At 42.7% G+C, this 20,596-nt stretch overlaps 1 protein-coding gene across 11 annotated transcripts in view; it reads right to left on the bottom strand.

Moving 5' to 3' along the window:
* The window catches only part of ARHGAP26 (Rho GTPase activating protein 26), a 477,291-nt gene that overhangs the window by 62,175 nt on the left and 394,520 nt on the right, over positions 1-20,596 (bottom strand). For all 11 annotated transcript variants that reach the window (XR_009213838.1, XM_032158217.2, XM_032158220.2 and 8 more), the window contains exon 20: positions 19,459-19,609. Coding sequence is in view for 10 of the 11 variants with exons in the window: in XM_032158217.2 (XP_032014108.1) it covers positions 19,459-19,609 (151 nt within the window). In the remaining variant the exon portion in view is untranslated. The remainder of the gene's footprint in view (positions 1-19,458; positions 19,610-20,596) is intronic.

The following is a 20,596-nucleotide window of genomic DNA, read 5'->3' as shown; positions in this document are numbered from 1 at the left end:
ACCCAGTTCCCTGTGGCTACAGATGATTAAACTGTAGAATCCCCTGCCTCAAGGTCTCCAGTCCATAGATGCTTTCCCTCAGGGCTGGGTGGCAGAGAATTTAGCAAAGCAGCAGGTGAAATTCTAAGGAGAATGAGGCTATGAAAGCACTGGGGCCGTCGGGGGTCATGGCAATCCAAAGCTATAAGGAAGCAGAAGCTGTGAGGGAGAGTAAAGCCCAGGCACAGAATGGTGGGAAAGAATAAGCCAGAGGGGAGCACTGAGAAGCAGCAATTGGATGTAGAGAGGCCAACACACCAAGTAGCTAAATGGTGGTCATGCGGAGCCAAAAGAGCCACTCCACTCCATTCTGGTCCTCGCCTTCCTCCAAGTGGCTCCACCTCCTTATAGTTCCTGCTCTGCCTGGACCCCAAAGCCCTAAGCAGCCTCTGCTGGATTCCTGGCCTGGGCTTCCTGCCCACACTCCCTCAGTCACCCTGATCTGAGGGTGTCCAACAGGTCTAGAGAGCTGATGAAATTGTGGGCTCTTCCAACTACTCAGAGAGCTTTTGCGTTCACTGCCAGCTAAGTACATGGGGTTGTTCTAGATGAGTTAGGGGAAGGGCGTGTGTTATTCTTTAACTGAGATATGACTGGAACCCAGAGAGCAGCCTCCCTTCTCACCTTGTGCCCATCACGAAGCAGGACTCTGCACCTCAGTACAACCCTCCAAACACATTCCAAATCCCCAGTGCCTGTTAAAAGAGCAACGATGACCATAATTACAGCAGGTAACTTTTACTGAGCCCTGATTATGAGCCAGAAGCCATGCAAAGTGCTCTACATGAACTATTTCATTTCATCCTAACAACGCTAGGAGGCAGACACTATTATTGTTTCCATTTAACAGATGAGGCTTATAGAGGGCAAGGAACTGTTTGTTGTACTCAGAAATAGAAAATCAAACACTACATGTTTTCACTTATAAGCAGGGAATAAATAATACACATCATGGACACAAAGACAGAAATGACAGACACTGCAGATTCCAAAAGTGGGGAGGGTCGGTGGGGTGATGACTGAAGAATTACCCATTGGGTACAATGTTATTATTGGGTGACGGGTACATTAGAAGCCCAGTCCTCATAACATCACACAACATACCCATGTAACAAACCTGCACATGTACTTCCTGAATCTAAAATAAATTTTAAAAAGGAAGTGTTCATTGTAAAACAACTGATAAAGCTGGGATGTGAACTCTCAGTAAATCTGCCCCCAGAACCCAAGCTCTTAATACTGTGGAAGACTGAAGAATGAGGGAGTGGTTCTTACCGAAGCCCTTGTGAGGTGACATGGACGAGGATTCACATCATGTACCGTGTATGAGAAACTCCATTAAACTTCCTTTTAGCTATTTCTGTTCCCCAAAGTTCCTCCCTCACTGACAACACCCTCATGTCTCCTCCCTCTTCCCCATCCAGCCTCCAAAAACCCCAACCTGTATGTTCCACTCAGCAAAACCAGTGCAGGGCCCCTAGGGGCCCTGATTCGACCCCAGCTTTGTAAAGATACACACTCAGGTTTCACAGCTTCAGCGTGCAGCCAGGCCAGCCCCATGGTGATGTGTAAAAAACAACCTTGAAAAGATCATATCCTCTCCAGAGGAAAGGAACCATCTTCCTAGTTCAGCACATGGGCCAGCTCAGCTGAGCAGAGATGGTGTTTTCTTTCTCTTACTACAAATTCTTGGATTTCTATATGAATCTGAAGTAAAGCGAAGTATGGGGGTGTGGCAGCATATAAATAGGGTTTTACAGGAAATCACATTGCTCTTCTGTTTTGGGACCTGACACACTGATTATATATTCAGATTCTAGATGAGGGTCTCAGGTTTCTGTTGAACATTTTTGCACATAGAGACCTAATTCTTCCTGAGGTGTGCCAAGGCCAGTGGGTTACACTGGGAGCCTGCTTACACAAAGTGAACCAAAAATGATGACTAAGGCAGAAAGCCATAACCTGAGTTTCAACAGGAACACCCAGGTTATGGCTAACAGCGCTCTCTATGCTCCAATTCAGAGCTAGCTATAGTCAAAATATCAACTCAACACAGGTTTTATTAACCCTCCCTTTGTAATGCCACTGGAGTTGGCATACAAGTGAAAAGAATAAACTCCTAGAGGTGGAAGAAGAGCTGCTAGTAGAAGAGTAGAAAAATCAGCCATGGATGCAAAGAAAAATACAGCAAAAAGAGTCTCATTCTTTGAAATGATGAACCAGGCACTTGCTTGTGGGCAGCTAACCTAATTGATTCAAGCTGAAATTAAAGGCAGAACTTAATAACTTAATAACTGGCTTGTAAGGAAGAGGAAATTTAATTTAGAATTTCCTTATAGACAAAGAAACAGAAAAGAGAGCCCTCATACCTATACAGAGATTTGGGTATTGCATGAAAATTTGATAGTAAAACTTCCCCTGACCCATGGCAAGGCATAGTCTCTCTTCACTTATTTTTTCCTGGTTACATTGATCCAGGGTTTAAAGAACTACTCATTCTCAAAACTTTCCTTTTCCATATAAGGTCAGAAAATAATCCTTCAAGATATGAATTAAATTTTATTTTAATAGGATATTTGATATAGTGCATTATATAAGAAATTGTTACAAATTTTTGCCACTACAAATATTAGTAAACTGCTAGTTGTTTGGGAGAAAAAAAAAAGAACAAATACAACCTAAGGATAAAGTATCTTGTTGCAATGGGGTGGGGAGGACTTCAAAAATGCAACACATGCAAATGATCAAATTGCAGCTTTTCATTCTTTGTGATATTTTTTCCTTTCTCTGTCATTCTTACAGTCCACACTTTAAGTTTTCTTGAAATCTAAAACATTAGAGCCACAGAGTTCTCAGTGGGAAAAAAAAAATTGGGGACATAGCTTGGTAGAGTCTGAGAGGTAGGAAGCCTCCTGGAGAACAAGAGAAAAAAGTTGGATCATAAAACTAGAACTAGGGCCAGGCGTGGTGGCTCATGCCTGTAATCCCAGCACTTTGGGAGGCCAAGGTGGATGGATCACCTGAGGTCAGGAGTTCGAGACCAGCCTGGCCAACATGGCGAAATCCCGTCTCTGCTAAAAATACAAAAATTAGCTGGGTGTGGTGGTGCATCCCTGTAATCTCAGCTACTTGGGAGGCTGAGGCAGAAGAATCGCTTGAACCCAGGAGGCAGAGGTTGCAGTGAGCCAAGATCGCGCCATTGCACTCCAGCCTGGGTGACAGAGCAAGACTCCATCTTAAAAAAAAAAAAAATACAAACCTAGAACTCCTTCTACCCAACTCACAGCAACAAGGCCAAGGCAGATAAGGAAATTATACACTTCAAAGCAGATCTAGACAATGAACTAGAGAAATTATCAGAAACCCTGCCTACAATTGCAAAGATACTTCATTCAAACATAAATATTTTTGAGTAAATGACCCAACTGCTCACTTACTACTTAAAATGTATCTTGCATTGGCAGCAATGCTCCCCCACATATGTAGATCTGATCTCCCTCATCTGAGCAGCAGCAAGGAGAGTATATTTTAGTCTTTTTCATAGTGCCTGGAGTAGTGTCTCTCTTTCTCTTTTTCTTTTTAAGATGGGGTCTAACTGTGTCACCTAGGCTGGAGTGCAGCGGTGCAATCACAGCTCATGGCAGCCTTGACCTTTTGAACTCAAACAATCCTCCCCTCAGCCTCCCAAGTAGATGGGACCACAGGTGCACACCACCACACTCAGCTAACTTTTTTTTTTTTTATAGAGATGGTATGTCATGTTGTCCAGGCTGGTCTTAAACTCCTGGGCTCAAGTGATCTTCCTGAAGTGCTGAGATTACAGGTGTGGGCCACTGTACCCTGGAATAGTGTCTTAAACAGTAAGTGTTCAATATGTGTTTGCTCACTGACTGGGAAGGGACTGTCTGTCAGAGCTGGCCGATTCTGGATGCTGATATTAGTGAGTGCTTCAGAGTGCAGCTAGGCTACAGTAGCAAATATTCAACAGGTGGTGCCACACTCCAAAGGGAAACATTAGATGAAAGTAAGTTTGCGTTCCATTGAGGCTGAAGGGGAAAACGGGCAGTAAGGGCAATTGGTGGGTGTTCATTTCCTCGTATGAAGTGTTTATAGTCTTCTCTTGGGATAGTGTAGAGTCTGACTACTGTCTGGGATGATTACCTTGGCCATGGCCATCACTAACATGTAGATCTTGTCTCTATTGGATTAGCATGTCCAGGATTCCCATGACTCCACTTCTTGATTTCTGATTTCTTGCCAGTTTATTTTCACTGTGACAACTAAACATTGTAAATGCTGTCATGGGATGACTAAGGACATATTTCCTCTAATTCTACTTCCATGCAAAGGATCAAGGGAAAAATGGGAAAGGGGGTTGCGTGTGTGTGTGTGTGTGTGTGTGTGTGTGTGTATTTGGGAGTAGGGTGTCTGTTTCTCCTCCAGAAGAAGCAGAGAGTTATATGGAGCTTCTACCATGAGGTCTATGCTGTAAGGCACAGTATATGGATGCTACAGAGGGGTTGCAGGCTTCCCCTGAGGCAGAGCAGAAGCCAACACATTCATTTGAAGAAATCTCTCTTGTGCTTCAGCTTTGGATTTACTAACCTTCCAGCAGCACTGCGCAAGTGAAAGTGCTGGAATTAGTGGGCTTTACTCATCTTTGTCTGTGACGTCTGATATGATGACAGACTTGACAATTTCATTCTCCTTTTCTATCTCAGGGCCATCATCCTTAAATTCTAGTCTGCAAGTTTCACCTACTTAAGTTTCTGAAGGTTTTCAATACAGTGGTAAACAAAATAGACTGAACAGGGCTTTCCAATTTGCTCAAAACCCAAAATGATTTCTATCTCACTGCTTTGGCAACTAAAAAATAAAACAAAAAGCCTCTTTTTAGTGAGCATAATCACAAACAATATCACTTCCACGCTTACGATAGAAGCTGAAAAGGATTATAAAATTACTAAAATGTCCCCATTTTCATTAGCACAAAGCAGGTGATCTTATTGTCCTGCAGGCAGGGGATGGTGACAAATACGGGTGATTTAAGCAGTAAGTCTGAGGTTACCAGGGCAACTGCTAATTATTATTGAGTAACTCTAGTATATCTCCATAAAGGTCAGGAGTTAAGGTTTTTCCATTATATATTCTGCTTTAAAATGGAGTTTTCAAAGGAAATTGGATAGATAGCAGATGGAGAATGACAGATGAAGATCAGGTGAAAGAACTATATATAGCTCAACATAATTGAACTACTTACATTTCACAATGTTGGTTGGGGGTTGGAGAAGGAGTTCATGAGTAGCTGCTCAATGTTAAAATTGACTTTCTGGTTTCTTAAGTTAGGGCTCTCTAATTTTAATAGGAAATCTGAGGCTGGGTGCAGTGGCTCATGCCTGTAATCCCTGCACTTTGGGAGGCCAAGACGGGTGGATCACCTGAGGTCAGGAGTTTGATACCAGCCTGGCCAACACGGTAAAACTCTGTCTCTGCTAAAAATACAAAAATTAGCCAGGTGTGGTGCCACGCACCTGTAATCCCAGCTACTCATGAGGCTGAGGCAAGAGAATCGCTTAAAACTAGGAGGTGGAGGTTGCAGTGAGTTGAGATCACGCCACTGCACTCCAGCCTGAGCAACAGGGTGAGAGATTCTATCTCAAAAAAAAGAAAAAAAAAAAAAAGAAATCTGAAATAGCCCAGAGGCAGGGGTCCAACTGGTTCTACTCAGCTTTCTAAGCGAGAGCTCAGTTAACTCCACATATGATTTCCTCTGCTATGCCAAGAGTTACCACTCACTACACTGACACGGAGCCCTGGGCGAGGCCAGCCTGGAGAGGGGGAGCCATTTGGCCATTGATGGAATGATTCAACGATCAATGGCCTTAATTTCGTTTTCACTTAAAACATACCAGGCCAGGCACAATGACTCACACCTGTAATCCCAGCACTTTGGGATGCTGAGGTGAGAGGCTCTCTTGCATCCAGAGGACTAGCCTGGGCAACATAGCAAGACCCCATCTCTACAAAAAATAAAAAATTAGCTGGGTATGGTGGCACGTGCCTGGGACTATCCAGCTACTCAGGAGCTGAGGTGGGAGGATCGCCTGAGCCTAGGAGGTTGAGGCTACAGTAAGCTGTGATTGCACCACTGAACACAGCCTGGGAAACAGAGTGAGACCCTGCAACAACTTCTTGGTAAAGGCCTTACTCTTCTGTCAAATAGCATCTCATTTAGATTCCTAGCTATTGAGGTAATACAAAAAAATTTAAGGTTAAAAAGAAAAATCTTGGCCAGGCGTGGTGGCTCACGCCTGTAATCCCAGCACTTTGGGAGGCTGAGGCAGGTGGATCGTGAGGTCAGGAGATTGAGACCATCCTGGCTAACACGGTGAAACTCCATCTCTACTAAAAATAGAAAAAATTAGCAAGGCGTGGTGGCAGGTGCCTGTAGTCACAGCTATTCAGGAGGCTGAGGCAGATGAATGGCGTGAACCCAGGAGGCAGACCTTGCAGTGAGCTGAGATTGCACCACTGCACTCCAGCCTGGGCGACAGAGCGAGACTCCGTCTCAAAAAGAATAAAAAAGAAAAAGAAAAATCTTTTCTCACAAAGACATGTTCCAAAGCTTTAAGAGAATGAATGAATGGTCATTTCAAAACTAAGCAAATGTATTTCTGAGTTTAACAATCAATGCACGCACATGTTAAAAAAAAAAAAAAAAATCCCAGACTACAAGAGGGTAGTGTTAAAATGAAAATTCAGTGTTCCTTCTGCCACAGATCACCATCCCATCTGCCTCCTTCAGGGAAAACCACACAGATTCATTCCCCTGTATCTTCCCAGAAATATTACAGGTATTACACCCACCCATGTGTGTCTATATATCTTGTGTCTATATCCCTGGATTCTTATATAAAATAGTATCATATAACGTACACTGATGGTTTTCAAATCTAGCTGCATATCAAAATCACTTGGGAAGCTTCAGAAACATACCACCACTCAGACCCTACAGCAGATCAGTTAACTCTGAGGGTCCAGGGAAGGGGCCTAGGTGTTGGTATTTTTTATTTTAGGCTCCCCAGGTGGTGCTAATGTGCCATCTGGACTAAGAGTCACAGCTGCACACTCTCCTGCACCTCTTTTTCCCCCTTAAGGTGCCTTTAAGGTAGCTCTAGACCAGCACATACAGAACTACCTAATTCCTCTGTTGTACTGGATAGTACTCAACTCTACCATTTATTCAGGCCATACTTTATTGATAGCTATTCCTGTTGTTTCCACTCTTTGGACATCATTAATTTGCCTCTCCAGACACAATCTTTACCCTGATCTCTTCTCTGGGATCTAACCAGCACGGATTTCTTCAACAGGGCTTTTGCAACCTCTGGCTTCCTGTTGGGTTCAGCAATGGGCAGCTCTTTAGACTAGCAGGGGAAAGGAGAGGGCCAAGGCATTTATTCCATTTCTGAAAGGTCTGGCTGTGTCCCTTGACCAAAGGTCACTGCTCCTGTCAAGGCACCAACTCGTATATCCTTCTGGGTTTCTGTACCACTTTCCTCTCATGTCCTCTCAGCTAAGGGTGGTGACTGGGCAGCAGCTGCCAGCCCTGGCTTACTGTGTTATCTCTTGTGATTCCTCGGCCCTAACTCTTTTGTTAATAAACCCTCCTTGAGTTATGTTATTTCGAATGCACCAAAGTTTCTTCTTAGGATCCTAATACATCATCCTTGAATGAACACCTTTGCCTTTGTTTGTGGACAATAACATCTTGGTTTTCCCTGAAGACAAGGCTCCTCCTGTATAGGGCAACGAGGTAATAGGGTAGTCTGTAATGCAGCTATTTTATCCCTTTTCTGAGTATTTTTGACAACAGCCAGGGAATAGCCCCATCACCAGCTGCCTTTACTTCATAAAGAATATTAGAAGGAACATTAAAGCAATGTCTTAGTGAGAACTCCACTGCTTCCTTGTGAAGGAAGGTGAGAGATACTAGAAGAGAATTTGATAGTGCAAATGCAGTGAATGACTAAGATGCTACATTTCCAGATAATTTTTTTTTTCAGAAGCTCTTTTCCTTTTTGTCATAATGACAGTCAAATCAACACAGAGTCCTAGGCTGGAGAGAATTCCTGAGGCTAAATTCTTCCCCAGTGGAGAGTTGAGATTGCAATTAGTTTCTAGTCTAATTAGCGTAGTTTCCAGTTGGCTCCACCCAATGGAGGAACAATAGGGTAGGGGGCTTTGACCAACACTCTTTGTGTGAACAGTTTGACGCCTGTCTTGGAAGAGGAGCACTTCTATTGATTTCAGTGTATTTTATTATTTATAGTTAATTTAATTTGGGGTATTTTAATTCGTTTTTAAAATTATATCAATGTTTTTAATCTGGGTTGCTTTATGTTACATCAGGATCAAACAAATAAACAAAAGTAAACATTGAGTGTCCATCTGCTGCCACCATGGAAAGAAATCAATACTAGGGGTTTGTTCATTGTTGGGGGGGGGCAGTCTGAGAGCAAATAATAAGAAGGAATAAAAATAATAGTAGAAACCAATTTTTATTGATTGGTTTTATTGATTGATACTCTGAACGAGGCCATTTACTAAGTGTTAGAAAGGCATTATCTTATAACCTTGAAAGTAGGTGTTATTATTATTATTACCATTTCACGGAAGAGGTTTAGCTCAGAGATAGCAAATAACTTTCCCAAGTTTACACAGTTAGGAAATGGCAGAGCTGAGGCTTGACCCTGGTAGGTCCACAATCAGGCCACACAGGCTTTGCCCTGCCCCAGATTCTAAAGCTTACCAATGCTTTTCACATGATATAACCCTATAACCCATTTCAGTCTTCGGAAAGCTATCTGTGGCCATACACTTATATATAAACAAAATCTCTGTTCTCTGGAAGGATCTCTACCATAATAATGCCATCCATTATGAGAAATACATTTTTCCCCCTCAAAAGTAGAATGTTGATTTAGAATAGCATTTCCCAAACCATGGAATGCTGTTTCAAGAGGCTTAAGAGAAGTGCTGTAGAAATCATGTACTACAGTCAATGTATTTAGGAAATGCAGCATTAACAGATGCCCCTTCAAGATGGACATATTAAAGGCTCAGAAGTTCTCTAGTCAATAATTTGTTGAACTGGCCAGGCATGGTGGCTGACACCTGTAGTCCCAGCACTTTGGGAGGCTGAGGCAGGTGGATCACTTGAGGTCAGGAGTTCAAGACCAGCCAGGCCAACATGGTGAAACCCTGTCTCTGCCAAAACATATAAAAATTAGCTGGATGAGGCAGTGTGCACCTGTAGTCCCAGCTACTTGGGAGGCTGAGGTGGGAGAATTGCATGAACCCAGGATGTGGAGGTTGCAGTGGGCTGAGATCACACCACTGACCTCCAGCCTGGATGACAGAGTGAGACATTATCTCGAGAAAAAAAAAAAAGAAAGAAAGACTCTGTTGAACTTAGTCCAAAGCAGCTCTTGCCCCCTTCCCTTCCTGTACCAGTTTGGGAAATGCTGATTTAGACATCTCTAATCTGTCCACATTGATGCTCATCCATCACCTTCAGTATCACATAGCCTGAGAGCTATTTTTCTGTCAATACCAGCATCTTGATCTTTTCATGTTACACACACAATAGATAAACAATAAAAACATCTACTGGCTTGATTAATTGATGCATCCACCCTGTCTTGATTTGTAACCAACAGGCATGCATTTGCGAAACAGCTGACTGGGCTTTTGTGGGGAGATGGAAAGTGCAGCACTGGTGAGCTAATAGGTTCCTGTGAAAAGCAAACCCATCCCCCCTCAGCTGTATAAGCTGCGACTGATCCCAAAGGCCATGGGCAGAGCTCAGTTAAGCCCCATTACTGTCATCACTGCACAGACAATCAGAGGGTGCTGGTGATGACACAGGCTTGGCCCTGAGAGCTTTACACTGAGGTAAGTCCTGATTTTATTCTGGTGGAAGTCCATGAGCTTAACGCACTAGATCACTATGCATTATGGCTCTCAGACTTGAGCATGTATCAGAATCATCTGCAGGGTTTGGTAAAACATAGATCACAGGGCCCTCCTTCCAGAATATGCTGATCCTATAGGTCTGGGGTGGGGCCTGAGATTCTGTAGATCGAACAGGCTCCCAGGTAACACCAATGATGCTGGTCCCAGGACCACACTCTGAGAACCAGCGCATAGAGCTAAGAGTCTGCCTTGGAAGACCAGTGTAATAGAGACCAAATGAAGCCTACAGTAGATCCTGCCTGGCTTTCTAGATCCCTAATGCAGAGAAGGAGTTAAAAACAAGATTCTAAGGCTGTTTCCAACTAGGAATGCTTTCCTAGCTAAGTAAGCATCTGCTTTCCAGATTGACTAAAAAAGGTTTCAAAAGCAGTACTTGAACTCTAATGTACTTTTAATTTACCCCATTTAGAATCTGGATCTACGAATAAGATCCCTCAGATTAAATACACAGAGGTAGAAACAATTCTAACCTAATCCTAAATAAGAAAAATAACACTTTAGAGTTCCTTCAAAGTTCCCTTACAGGCATAACAATGCTGAAAAAGCCATGCAAAATCTTAAGCCTATTTCCTTCCCAAATATTCTACCAAAAATTTGAGATTTAAAATGCCTAACACTTACACAAATAAAATACAGTGTCATAAGGCATTTGAGTGCAGCTAAATTCAAAATGAAATTCAGTCATTCATACCTTTAATTAAACTCCAAAGCTTTAAGCATGTACTGTGTACGTCAGGGCAATTTTTGGAAACTGTTTTAGGTTATTTAGCAAGATTTATAAGTTTATAGAAAAAATACAGACCCTTTATATGATTTGAGCTTATACAGGAGAAAAGAACAGAACAATATGTGTAAAGGAAAACATTTTTCCATTTGTGATTTCCACTCTGCTGGAAAACAGGGATGTGGCTAGGCATTCAAACGGCGCTCTGCCCCTGCCTCCTCCCATACCCCCTCTGCTGACAGGCTGTAGAGATCCAAGTGCCACCGATGGGTCCCTGGTGCTTGGGAAAGAAATCCTGCTGGGTCACCAAGTGCGAGGACTGTCTCAAGCAATTTTTACATTTTAAAAAAGAAGAACCACCACTAATAACCAACACATTTATCTCATAAAAATCGAATGGAGGCAGGAATTTCCACCCTCAACCAAGGGAAGCCCAGCTGGGCTCCCGATTGATGAGTGAGATCTTGCTTAGGGAAAGAGAAAAGTGGACATGAAGCCACTCAGAAAATGGGTCACACCAGTAACAAACTGAAAATGTCAAGGGAACGTGGCCTAGTTACAGGGCAGAGCTGTGGCCTCCACAGCCCAGGAGCCTGAGGTGACAGAGGGAGGGTATCTGACATGTCCAAGAAACAACAATGAATGAGTAAGTAAGCTGGAATCACCAAGGGCACTGTGGGGAGCAAGGAGAGCAAACGAATCCTCTTGAAAACAATGAGGCGTTCAGGTTGTTTCCAAAGGTGAGGAATGTCACCAACTTTTCAGGCAAACCGGTCTGAAGAGACCTTTTCTGCTTGGAGGTGGGTGAGAAACAGGATCCTCAATTTAAAAGGAAAGATCCTACTCCACAAAAAGTTGATCCAGCCACAGAGGAAAACTTCCTCTTTCAAAGCCCCACATTCCAAAGGATGACAAATAGAGACAATTCTAGTAAAATCATAGCTGCCTGTTTGGGTGTAACCCTTTGGCATAAAATAGCATGGGGATGGGAAAATAGCTTTTTAAAAAAAAAAAAAAAATGCCTTGAATTATCACTTTTCTAATGCATATTATTCATTTTGCCATTCATTTGGTCTCAGTAAATAACAGCTATGCACACAATTATCAGGTATCCTGTGGGATTCAGAGGTTTCCAAATCTTTCAGGAACAGGGCGTGGCATGTCTACCTTAGCTGGTCTTGCTTTAAGGAGGGGTAGCACCTGTCTCTATAGCAGAAGTTCCTTCCTCCTCTTCACTGATCACTTAAAGCCTGGCTGAGATATAGCTCCAGTCTCAGATTCAAGGTAGGAGGCTGGTGGGGGAAGGTGAGTGGGACAGCCTGGGACATTTCTCTGCACAGGAAAAATACATACCATGGCTGAGGGACTGGAGAAAAAGTAAGGACAGTGTGTGGGGGGAGCCCTCCAAAATAATACTAATAATTGCCATACACAGTACTAAAATATGTAAATAAAAGATGATCTTAATTTTCATGCCACCTATTTGAGGAGGTTATGATCACACTATTCTACAGATGAGAAAATTGAGGTACAGAGAGCTAAAGTCACTTGCCTCCTTCTCCTCCAAATCCCTATCTCCTTGATTCTCCAGTAGTTTTCTCCCTGGGACTTCTCAATATACTGTGTGACATACTGTGTTAAACACTGATTTATCTCCTGTCTCCACTAGAATATAAAATCCATGAAAGCAGAAACTTTTTTTTTTTTTAATATTTTTAAATCACTGTATCTTCAGCACTCAGACCACCACCAGGCCCACAGTAGGAGTTCAATTGATATTTGTGGAATGAATGTTGACCAACTAAAGTTGAAGATAAGTAAAATTTGAGAGATATCTCTGAAGGCAAGTCTTCCCTGAATTTCATCAGAGAGCAGCTGAATCAAACTCAGAAGAAGCCAGCAATGTTTCAGAGAAACAACTCTGTCTGGACGCAGGCCTTGTTTATCCTTTGAATTCCAGGGACTGTTCTCTGGCCACTAAGACAGGAGAGGAAGGTTGACTCTGGCAGAATCTGCAGGCGTTTGGCATGCGTGCATCTTTTAGGTCACCAGAAATAACTTGGAAATGCATGAGCGTGTGTGTTAAGACGGAAGGACGAGAAAAATTAGTTTTATTTATGAGGCCACTGAGCAGTTAGTTATTTTTTAGGGGTGGGGACTACTTAGGCAGAGAGAACTCCAAGGTTGGGTTCCGTCATTGCGGTAATTATCCTGGCCCTCCTAGCTTTCTTTCAATCTTTCAAACTTTGTGGTCTAAAGAAGGCATTCACCTAGTAGTTTCTAATTTGGGGAAATTACTGCAGCATGTTATGTCCCTGGTGGGGCGTCCCCTGACTTCTTTCTCAGCATTTGTTTACTTCCTCCTTTAAAATCACTCTCTCCCAGAAAAGAGTTGGCATGATGCCCCACTGGTCACTGTGGAAGGAGAGAATAATTTATTTCTGCAGCCCTCGATAAGCACCCATTGAACGACCGTCATCCTTGGAGGTGGATCAGCCCCATTTCTTCCACCAGAGAGAGTGGAAGGTGGTGGTAGTGGGCATGCTCGGGTTCAGAGACCAGTATCATCAGCCAGGCAATGTTGATGCCAGAACCAAAACCTAGGGTTTCCGGCTTTCCATTCCAATGTTTGAGCCACCTTTCTTGTTTGCTTCAGCCATTAGCCATAAATTTTGTTTCTTAAATTTCTTAGAATCTCAGTTACGAGTTGTTTTCTTTCCAAGAAGATTCTGAAAACTGAGAGGCTAGTCTCCATGCTGCACTATGCTACAGTGAGACCCTTCCATACCTTTCTATTCGTGCAGACAGTTCAGCCCCATCCCAAGACAGCTGCCCATGACTCCAAGGTCACAAACTCACAGGACTTGTGTCAGTTTACTATCACTGCATATTAAACCACCCTAAACTCACTGGGTTCCAACAATCACAATGTGATATTTATCATGAATCTATAGGCTGTCTGGGAAGCTTTGGCTGGTCTTGCCTGACTAACCCAGGTGGCTGCAATTCAACTGACTGATGGTCCCGATACTGAGCTGCGCTGAGAGAGATAGCTGGGCTTCTCTCTCCAGTAATCCGTCATCTTTAAGGAGGCTATAACAGGCTTCTTTACATGGTGACTGGGTTCCAAGAGGATGAGAGAGAAAGCTGTGAGGCATTGTGGCCTGGGCCTGGGAAGGCACATGATGTCACTTCCTCCACATTCTATTGGCCAAAATAAGTCAAAGGGTAAAGGCCAGCCTAGATTCAAGGGCTCCAGCTCTTAATGGGAGGGGTTGCAAATATTCTGTGGCCATTTTTAATCTACTATGGGCCTACAGGCATTAGGTATAAAAGTGAAGCAGGCCAGCTATGAGATTATAGAGATCAGAGAGTATCATCTGCTCCCAAGTTTCACATAGGTTTAGTGTAACCACCTCTTCTGACATTTCAAAAGAAGCTGGAAATCTGGATTTAAAAAGATGTATTAATAGACTTTATTTTTTAGAGCAGTTTTGGGTTTACAGAAAAGTTGCATGAAAGTTTTACACACACTATCTCTATTTCTACATTCTGAGTTTCCTTAATTATTAATATCTTGCATTAACACGATACACTGGTTACAACTAATGAACCGATATTTATATCGGTTCATTATTATTAATTTAAAGGCCATAGTTTACATTAGCATTCAGTCTTTGTGTTTATGGGTTTTGACAAATGCATAATGTCTTGTGTATATCCCATTGCAGCATCATACAGAATAGTCTCACAGCGAAAAAAATGCCCTATGCTCCAAACATTCATCCCTGTTCCTCTCCCCAGAATCCCCAGCAGCTATTGATCTTTTTATTGATTCCATAATTTTGCATTTTCCAGAAAGCCATATAGTTGGTATCATATCACACTGTAGTCTTCTCAGATTGATTTCTCTTTTTTTTTTTTTTTTTGAGATGGAGTCTTGCTTGGTAGCCCAGGCTGGAGTGCGGTGGTGCAATCTCAGCTCACTGCAACCTCTGCCTCCCAGGTTCAACCCATTCTCCTGCCTCAGCCTCCTGAGCCTGGGACTACAGGCTGGTCCTTTATCAGGTATGTGTTTTGCAAATATTTTCTCCTAGTGTGTGGCTTGTCTTTTCATTCTCTTGAGTGTCTTTCACAGAGCAGAAGTTTTTAGTTTAAACACAGTCCAACTTAACAAGTTTTTATCTCACAGATTATCTCACACCACCATGCCGAGCTAATTTTTTTGCATTTCTAGTAGAGATGAGGTTTCACCATGTTGTCCAGGCTGGTCTCAAACTCCTGACCTCAAGTGATCTGCCCGCCTTGGCCTCCCAAAGTGCTGGGATTACAGGTGTGAGCCACTGCGCCCCACCAGACTGACTTCTTTTACTCAGCAATATGCATTAAAAGTTCCCCCATGTCTTTTCATGGCTGGAGAGTTCATTTTTTAAAATCATTGAATAATATAGCATTGTCAGCCTGCACCATAGTTTGTTTATCCATTTTCACGTACTGATAGACATCTTGGTTGCTTCCCAAGTTTTGGCAATTATAAATAAAGCTTCTAACAAAATCCATGTGCAGGTTTTTGTGTAGACATAAATTTCAACTCATTTGGGTAAATACCAAAGAACATGATTGCTGGATTGTATGCTTAGAATATGTTTGGTTTTGTGAAAAAACACCAAACTGTCTTCCAAAAATGGCTGTATCACTTTGTATTCCCACCAGCAATGAGTGAGAGTTCCCACTGCTCCACATCCTAGCCAGCATTTGATGTTGTCAGTGTTCTGGAATTTTGGCCATTCTCGGAGGTGTGTAGTGGTATCTCACTGTTGTTTTTATTTGTATTTCCCTGAAGATGTAAGATGTGAATCATATTTTTATATGCTTACTTGACACCTGTATGTCCTTGTTGATGAGGTATCTGTTCATATTTTTTGCTCCTATTTTAATTGGGTTCTTTGTTTACTTATTATTGAATTTTAAGAGTTCTTTGTATATTTTGGATACTGGTCCTTTATCAGGTATGTGTTTTGCAAATATTTTCTCCTAGTGTGTGGCTTGTCTTTTCATTCTCTTGAGTGTCTTTCACAGAGCAGAAGTTTTTAGTTTAAACACAGTCCAACTTAACAAGTTTTTATCTCACAGATTATACTTTTAATGTTGTAACTAAGAAGTCATAATTATACCCAAGGCCACCTAGGTTTTCTCCTATGTTATCTTCTAGAAGTTTTACAGTTTTGCATTTTACATTTAGACCTATGGTCCATTTGGAATTAATTTCTGTGAAAGGTATAATGTCTGTATCTAGATTCATTTTTGTGTATGTGGATGTCCAGTTGTTCCAGCCTGAAATCTGAATTTTATGTGAAGACTCCTGATTTTAAAGGTTTGTTCAAGTCTTTTTTTGGTGGTAGTGGTACCAGAGGAATTACAGCTCCCTCCTCCCCTAATACACATGTCTGCAGAATGCATTTATCCATCCTGGATAATCTCTGCCTCCTTCATCCCTCTTACCTGGAATGCTCTTCATCCATCCACCTAAGTTTTTCCTAATGCCCACCTCACACTCCATCTACCCGACCTTTCCCACTACTTCGACCTGGTGTGTGTGCTCACCAGATATTCAGTTGATAGTGGTTGAACTCTGAACACACTATGACTTGTAAGTCCCCATTAACACTGCCATATGCCACTGCCTTTCTTCCTTGGCTAGACTGTGAACTCTTGGGGAAAACAGGAACCCTCTTTTACTGGTTTACCTCAGGTAGCTTGGCATGCATGGGTCTGGGCATAAAATAGGTTCAGCCACAGTTGCTAACAATTTCAGACTAGCTGAACTTTGGTCCTGACTTACCAATTGTCCTTTGTTCTTCAGGAGAGATGGCTACTTCAGGAGTCAAGCTGAGGACCTGCCAAAGATTTAAACCCAGCAGCCTTGCCCTGGCACAGGTAGAATCACGGCCTCTCTAATTTTGATGCCTGATTTAGCATTACATTCACGTAAATAAGAGGGCCCTGATGTCCTTGGAGAATTAGGGAAGATTAATAATACTGCAAAATGTATTATCAGAGGTACCACTGTATTATGAGTAACAAACATGTTTCTTTCACTATGATTTCTCTCTGGTCATAATGATATCCCAGTCATTATGAAAAATAGTGAAATAAAGGAGTGAAATAAAAAGAACAGATAGCTTCCTGGTGACTGGTTCCCTACCTCATGCCTATTTAACAGTCAAGCTAATGGTAATCCTCCCAGCCCACCTTTGTTCTTTATTTTCATCTGCATCATTAAGTGTTCCCACTGGAGGATCTCTGGACACTTCCAACTCAACAACAATGGAGGGAACAAAAGGGTCCACACCTGAGGCTGAGACCCAGGTGGTCTCAGGTGATTGTTACCGTGGCACATCTGTGTGCTGACAGATTTCTCGGAATCAAATTGCTCAGGGAAAGTATTGTGGGTCCATTTGTTAGGACTGCCTAACAGCCATGCATGATCCACACTAGCAAATCCCAGGCAGAAAATATCAGGGAGACAGGAACCCAGGAAGATCACCTCACTGCCGTGGGTTTGAGAAGTGGTTGTGAGCCTGCCTGCAGAGCTTATGGGGGACTGTGGCATGGCTGTCACTCAGGGCCATGGCAGACGCTGGTATCAGGGCTGGTGCTGGTACTGCTTCTACCTCAGGAACAACATTCCCTGACCTCAAGACTCAAAGGTATCAATCAGCGACTCACTCAGCTTGGAAGGACAGTGGTCTTATTGGAGGCACACCCACACTTCTTTTTCTAATCCTCCTCCAGAGACAAACAATTAGAACCATTCCTGTTATCACCCTCCCTTCCCCAGGAAAGCCCCCCAGATCTGTACCAGGTAGGGAACAGTCCCTCTGGGCGGTGTGAAGTGGACAGAGCGATTCCTAGGATGTTATGAAAATAAATCGTATCTAGACACCTAAAAAATAAAAAATCCCAAGCCTTCTCTTCAGGACCTGTTTAAAAGGCACACCCCCCTTTTCCACTTAGCTGCTTAAGCAACCTCTTTGTACACACTGTACTCAGCAGTGACTCAGGGGCCCACAGCTACCAGTCACTAAAAAAAAAAATTACAGACCACTAGTTGGTAGTGGCTGGCTAAAATCAGGGGATGTTAAGCAACTTGGGCTAGAAATTCAACCTTGCTCATATAGAGCAAGAAATAACTTCAGCAACTGCTAGGTACAGAAAATTAAACCAACTGAAGAAAAAAAACAACTAAAGAAAATAGAATCTCCCTAAAGTCTAGGAAAGTGGGTATAGGAGAGCCTGAGAAGGTCAAACTTCAAGGCAGGGAGGCTCCCTAGGCAAGCCCAGCCATGGAGAACCAGAAGAGACTCACTGCCCATAAGCCAAACAAATTCAATTATTTTGAGGTCCTGAGGCACTGGTCCACTTCTTGGTGAAGGAACATGTGATTTACCACTCAACGGGCAAATAATTAAACTTCCTGAACATCAATATGATTTAAAGCTGCCAACAACTCAAAAGATCTGATATTCTCAGTTTAAGATTTCATCCTACAGTATAGTAACATTTTTATTATGTACCTCTTAAATCCATTTTGGAGTCATCTCTCCTCCCAAGCATTTAATAGCCCTTAGTGTCTTCTAAGGCAAAAATTGTCAGACTCATTTTGCAGATTTGTAAATATCTCATAGCAATTGAATGGCAGGGTGCTGTCATGAAACTATGGCATGCGGAGGAGCAGGAAAAGGTTACTGACATCCTAGCATCTCACCGCCATGCTAGTGTCTCCCCACGCGAAACAACTGCCCTGAAGACAGTCTGTGGCTGAACCTCAATCTATTTTCACTTAGAGAAAGGGAAAATCATCTCTGTTTTTCCTGAGTCTTACACAACTGTAGCCTGAGAGTCCAACTATTCTGGTCATGGCCTCACATTCTTTCTGCAAAGGCGCTAGTTGACAAGATTTATGGGGTGGTCTAAAGAAGCATGTGAAGCAATGTGGGTTGAAACCATGAGGGAGAACTTTCTGATCCTAGGAGAGTAGATCTAGTTTCTGTGGAGGGCTAGACAACCAGCCCCCAAACTAATTGTCCTGACTATGGGTGCTCAATGCTGAAAAATAAAGCAAAAAGGGTTCTTCTCTTTCATAGTCTCTGTCAAGAAGTCAAAGTCATGCTAAGGTTTGAGGATGTGAAGACACAAAGGGCTCCTGGGGGCTCTTCCTTATGGAAGTGGACACAGAGGTGGCACTGAACATTTCCAACATAGTCAGTGGGGAGAGAAACCGAGACAACATGGATGAGTGAAACAAACTCTGCCACAGAGCTGCTACAGTCCCTGGATGTTTGTAAAACTTACAGAAATTGCTTTTCATGCCCAGCAGCCAGCACAGGCAATAGCTATCACCAAAGCCATCTCAGCAGGACGGTAAATCAAAAATCACCAAGGCTAAGAAGCAGTATGTTAAGAATAACGACTCCCTCTGAGATGATGATGCTTTAAAAACCCACAACAAGCCAGCGGAGCTCCCAGTTTAGGGAGGAGGTTTAAATAATGTTCAGGGGACAATGGTCCAAAGTCAGATGGAGCCAGATAGCAAATACTAGGTGGAATGGCTGACCAAAGCCCTTGTGGTGTAGGCAGCTGGACATCATACTTACAGTGAGTTGGGCCGGGTGGGTTTGACCACAGCCAGGTCTGGGTCACTGGAGTTCATGTTGGGCTGCAAGCTGCTGCTGGAATTAAGGATGCTGTTTGGATTTGATGAGACAGATTCCAAACTGGAGTTGATGATGCTGTTCCTTTGTTCCTCTGGGGGGAAAAAGCCACAAGTCCCATATTAATATTATTGCATAGGGACAGTCTATTACTACATGCACAAAAATGTATAAAGAATAGACTGGATCAAGATCTCTGATCCCAGGGAAGCTTAAGAAACAACATAGAAAAGGTTAAGAATTAAAAGTGGGAAAGGAAGAGTCAAGGGGGAACAGGTGACTCGAAATTTTAAAGCAAACCCCCTTCCTCGTCGTAACAGGATACATCTCTCCTTTAATATAAGCCAGGATTTTTTCTAAGAGTGGCCCTACCATGGCACCATAAATTGCATCTTCTTTTGACTGGCAGATTGCCAGAGTAGAGAAAAGCCTTCATAGACCCCTCACACTCACCCAGATCCCCTTGGCTTCGGTGACACTCACCTTTTATTCTAAAACTCTTGCCTCTAATATTGCTCTAATTGATCAGGCCATGACCCACCTCCAATTCCATAAAGCCTCACCAGAGAAGATCTACTATTTAGCCACCAATGTCCTTACGACTCCACCAGTCTAAATTCCTGACCCTTTCTCAGACACATCTTTCTGTGTTGCCTCTAGCTCCATGTACTTGGTGTTTAATTTCAAGTGAATTCTTTGATAAATCACTCTGTAATGGGCTGCAGAATGGTTTGCCTATAAACAACAACAAAACACTTGAGTCCATAGTTCCAGCAGTCATATTCATGCTTGGAGAATATTGCCAAGCCAAGAGACAGAAAACCTGAGTTCTCTTCAAGCCCTGACTGGCTATGTGGCTTCAGGCAATTTCTACTTGATCTTGGATTCCTGGTTAACAATCTATAAAATGGGGAGAACAAGAACTGCCTTTCACAGCTTGTGGAACTGTCATGAGGATCAAGTGGGATCATAGGCAGGAATGTATCTTGTAAACTTCAGAACACTGCTCAAAGAACAGAACTTTATGTTCTTCCCATCTTTAAAAACTTGGAATCATAAATGGAAAACACAATTTTTGGAG

Source organism: Hylobates moloch, unplaced genomic scaffold (assembly GCF_009828535.3).
Source record: "Hylobates moloch isolate HMO894 unplaced genomic scaffold, HMol_V3 SCAFFOLD_6, whole genome shotgun sequence".
Taxonomy (NCBI): Eukaryota; Metazoa; Chordata; class Mammalia; order Primates; family Hylobatidae; genus Hylobates; species Hylobates moloch.
The sequence above is the reverse complement of the archived record's forward strand: the minus strand, read 5'-3'. Positions and strand labels throughout refer to the sequence as shown.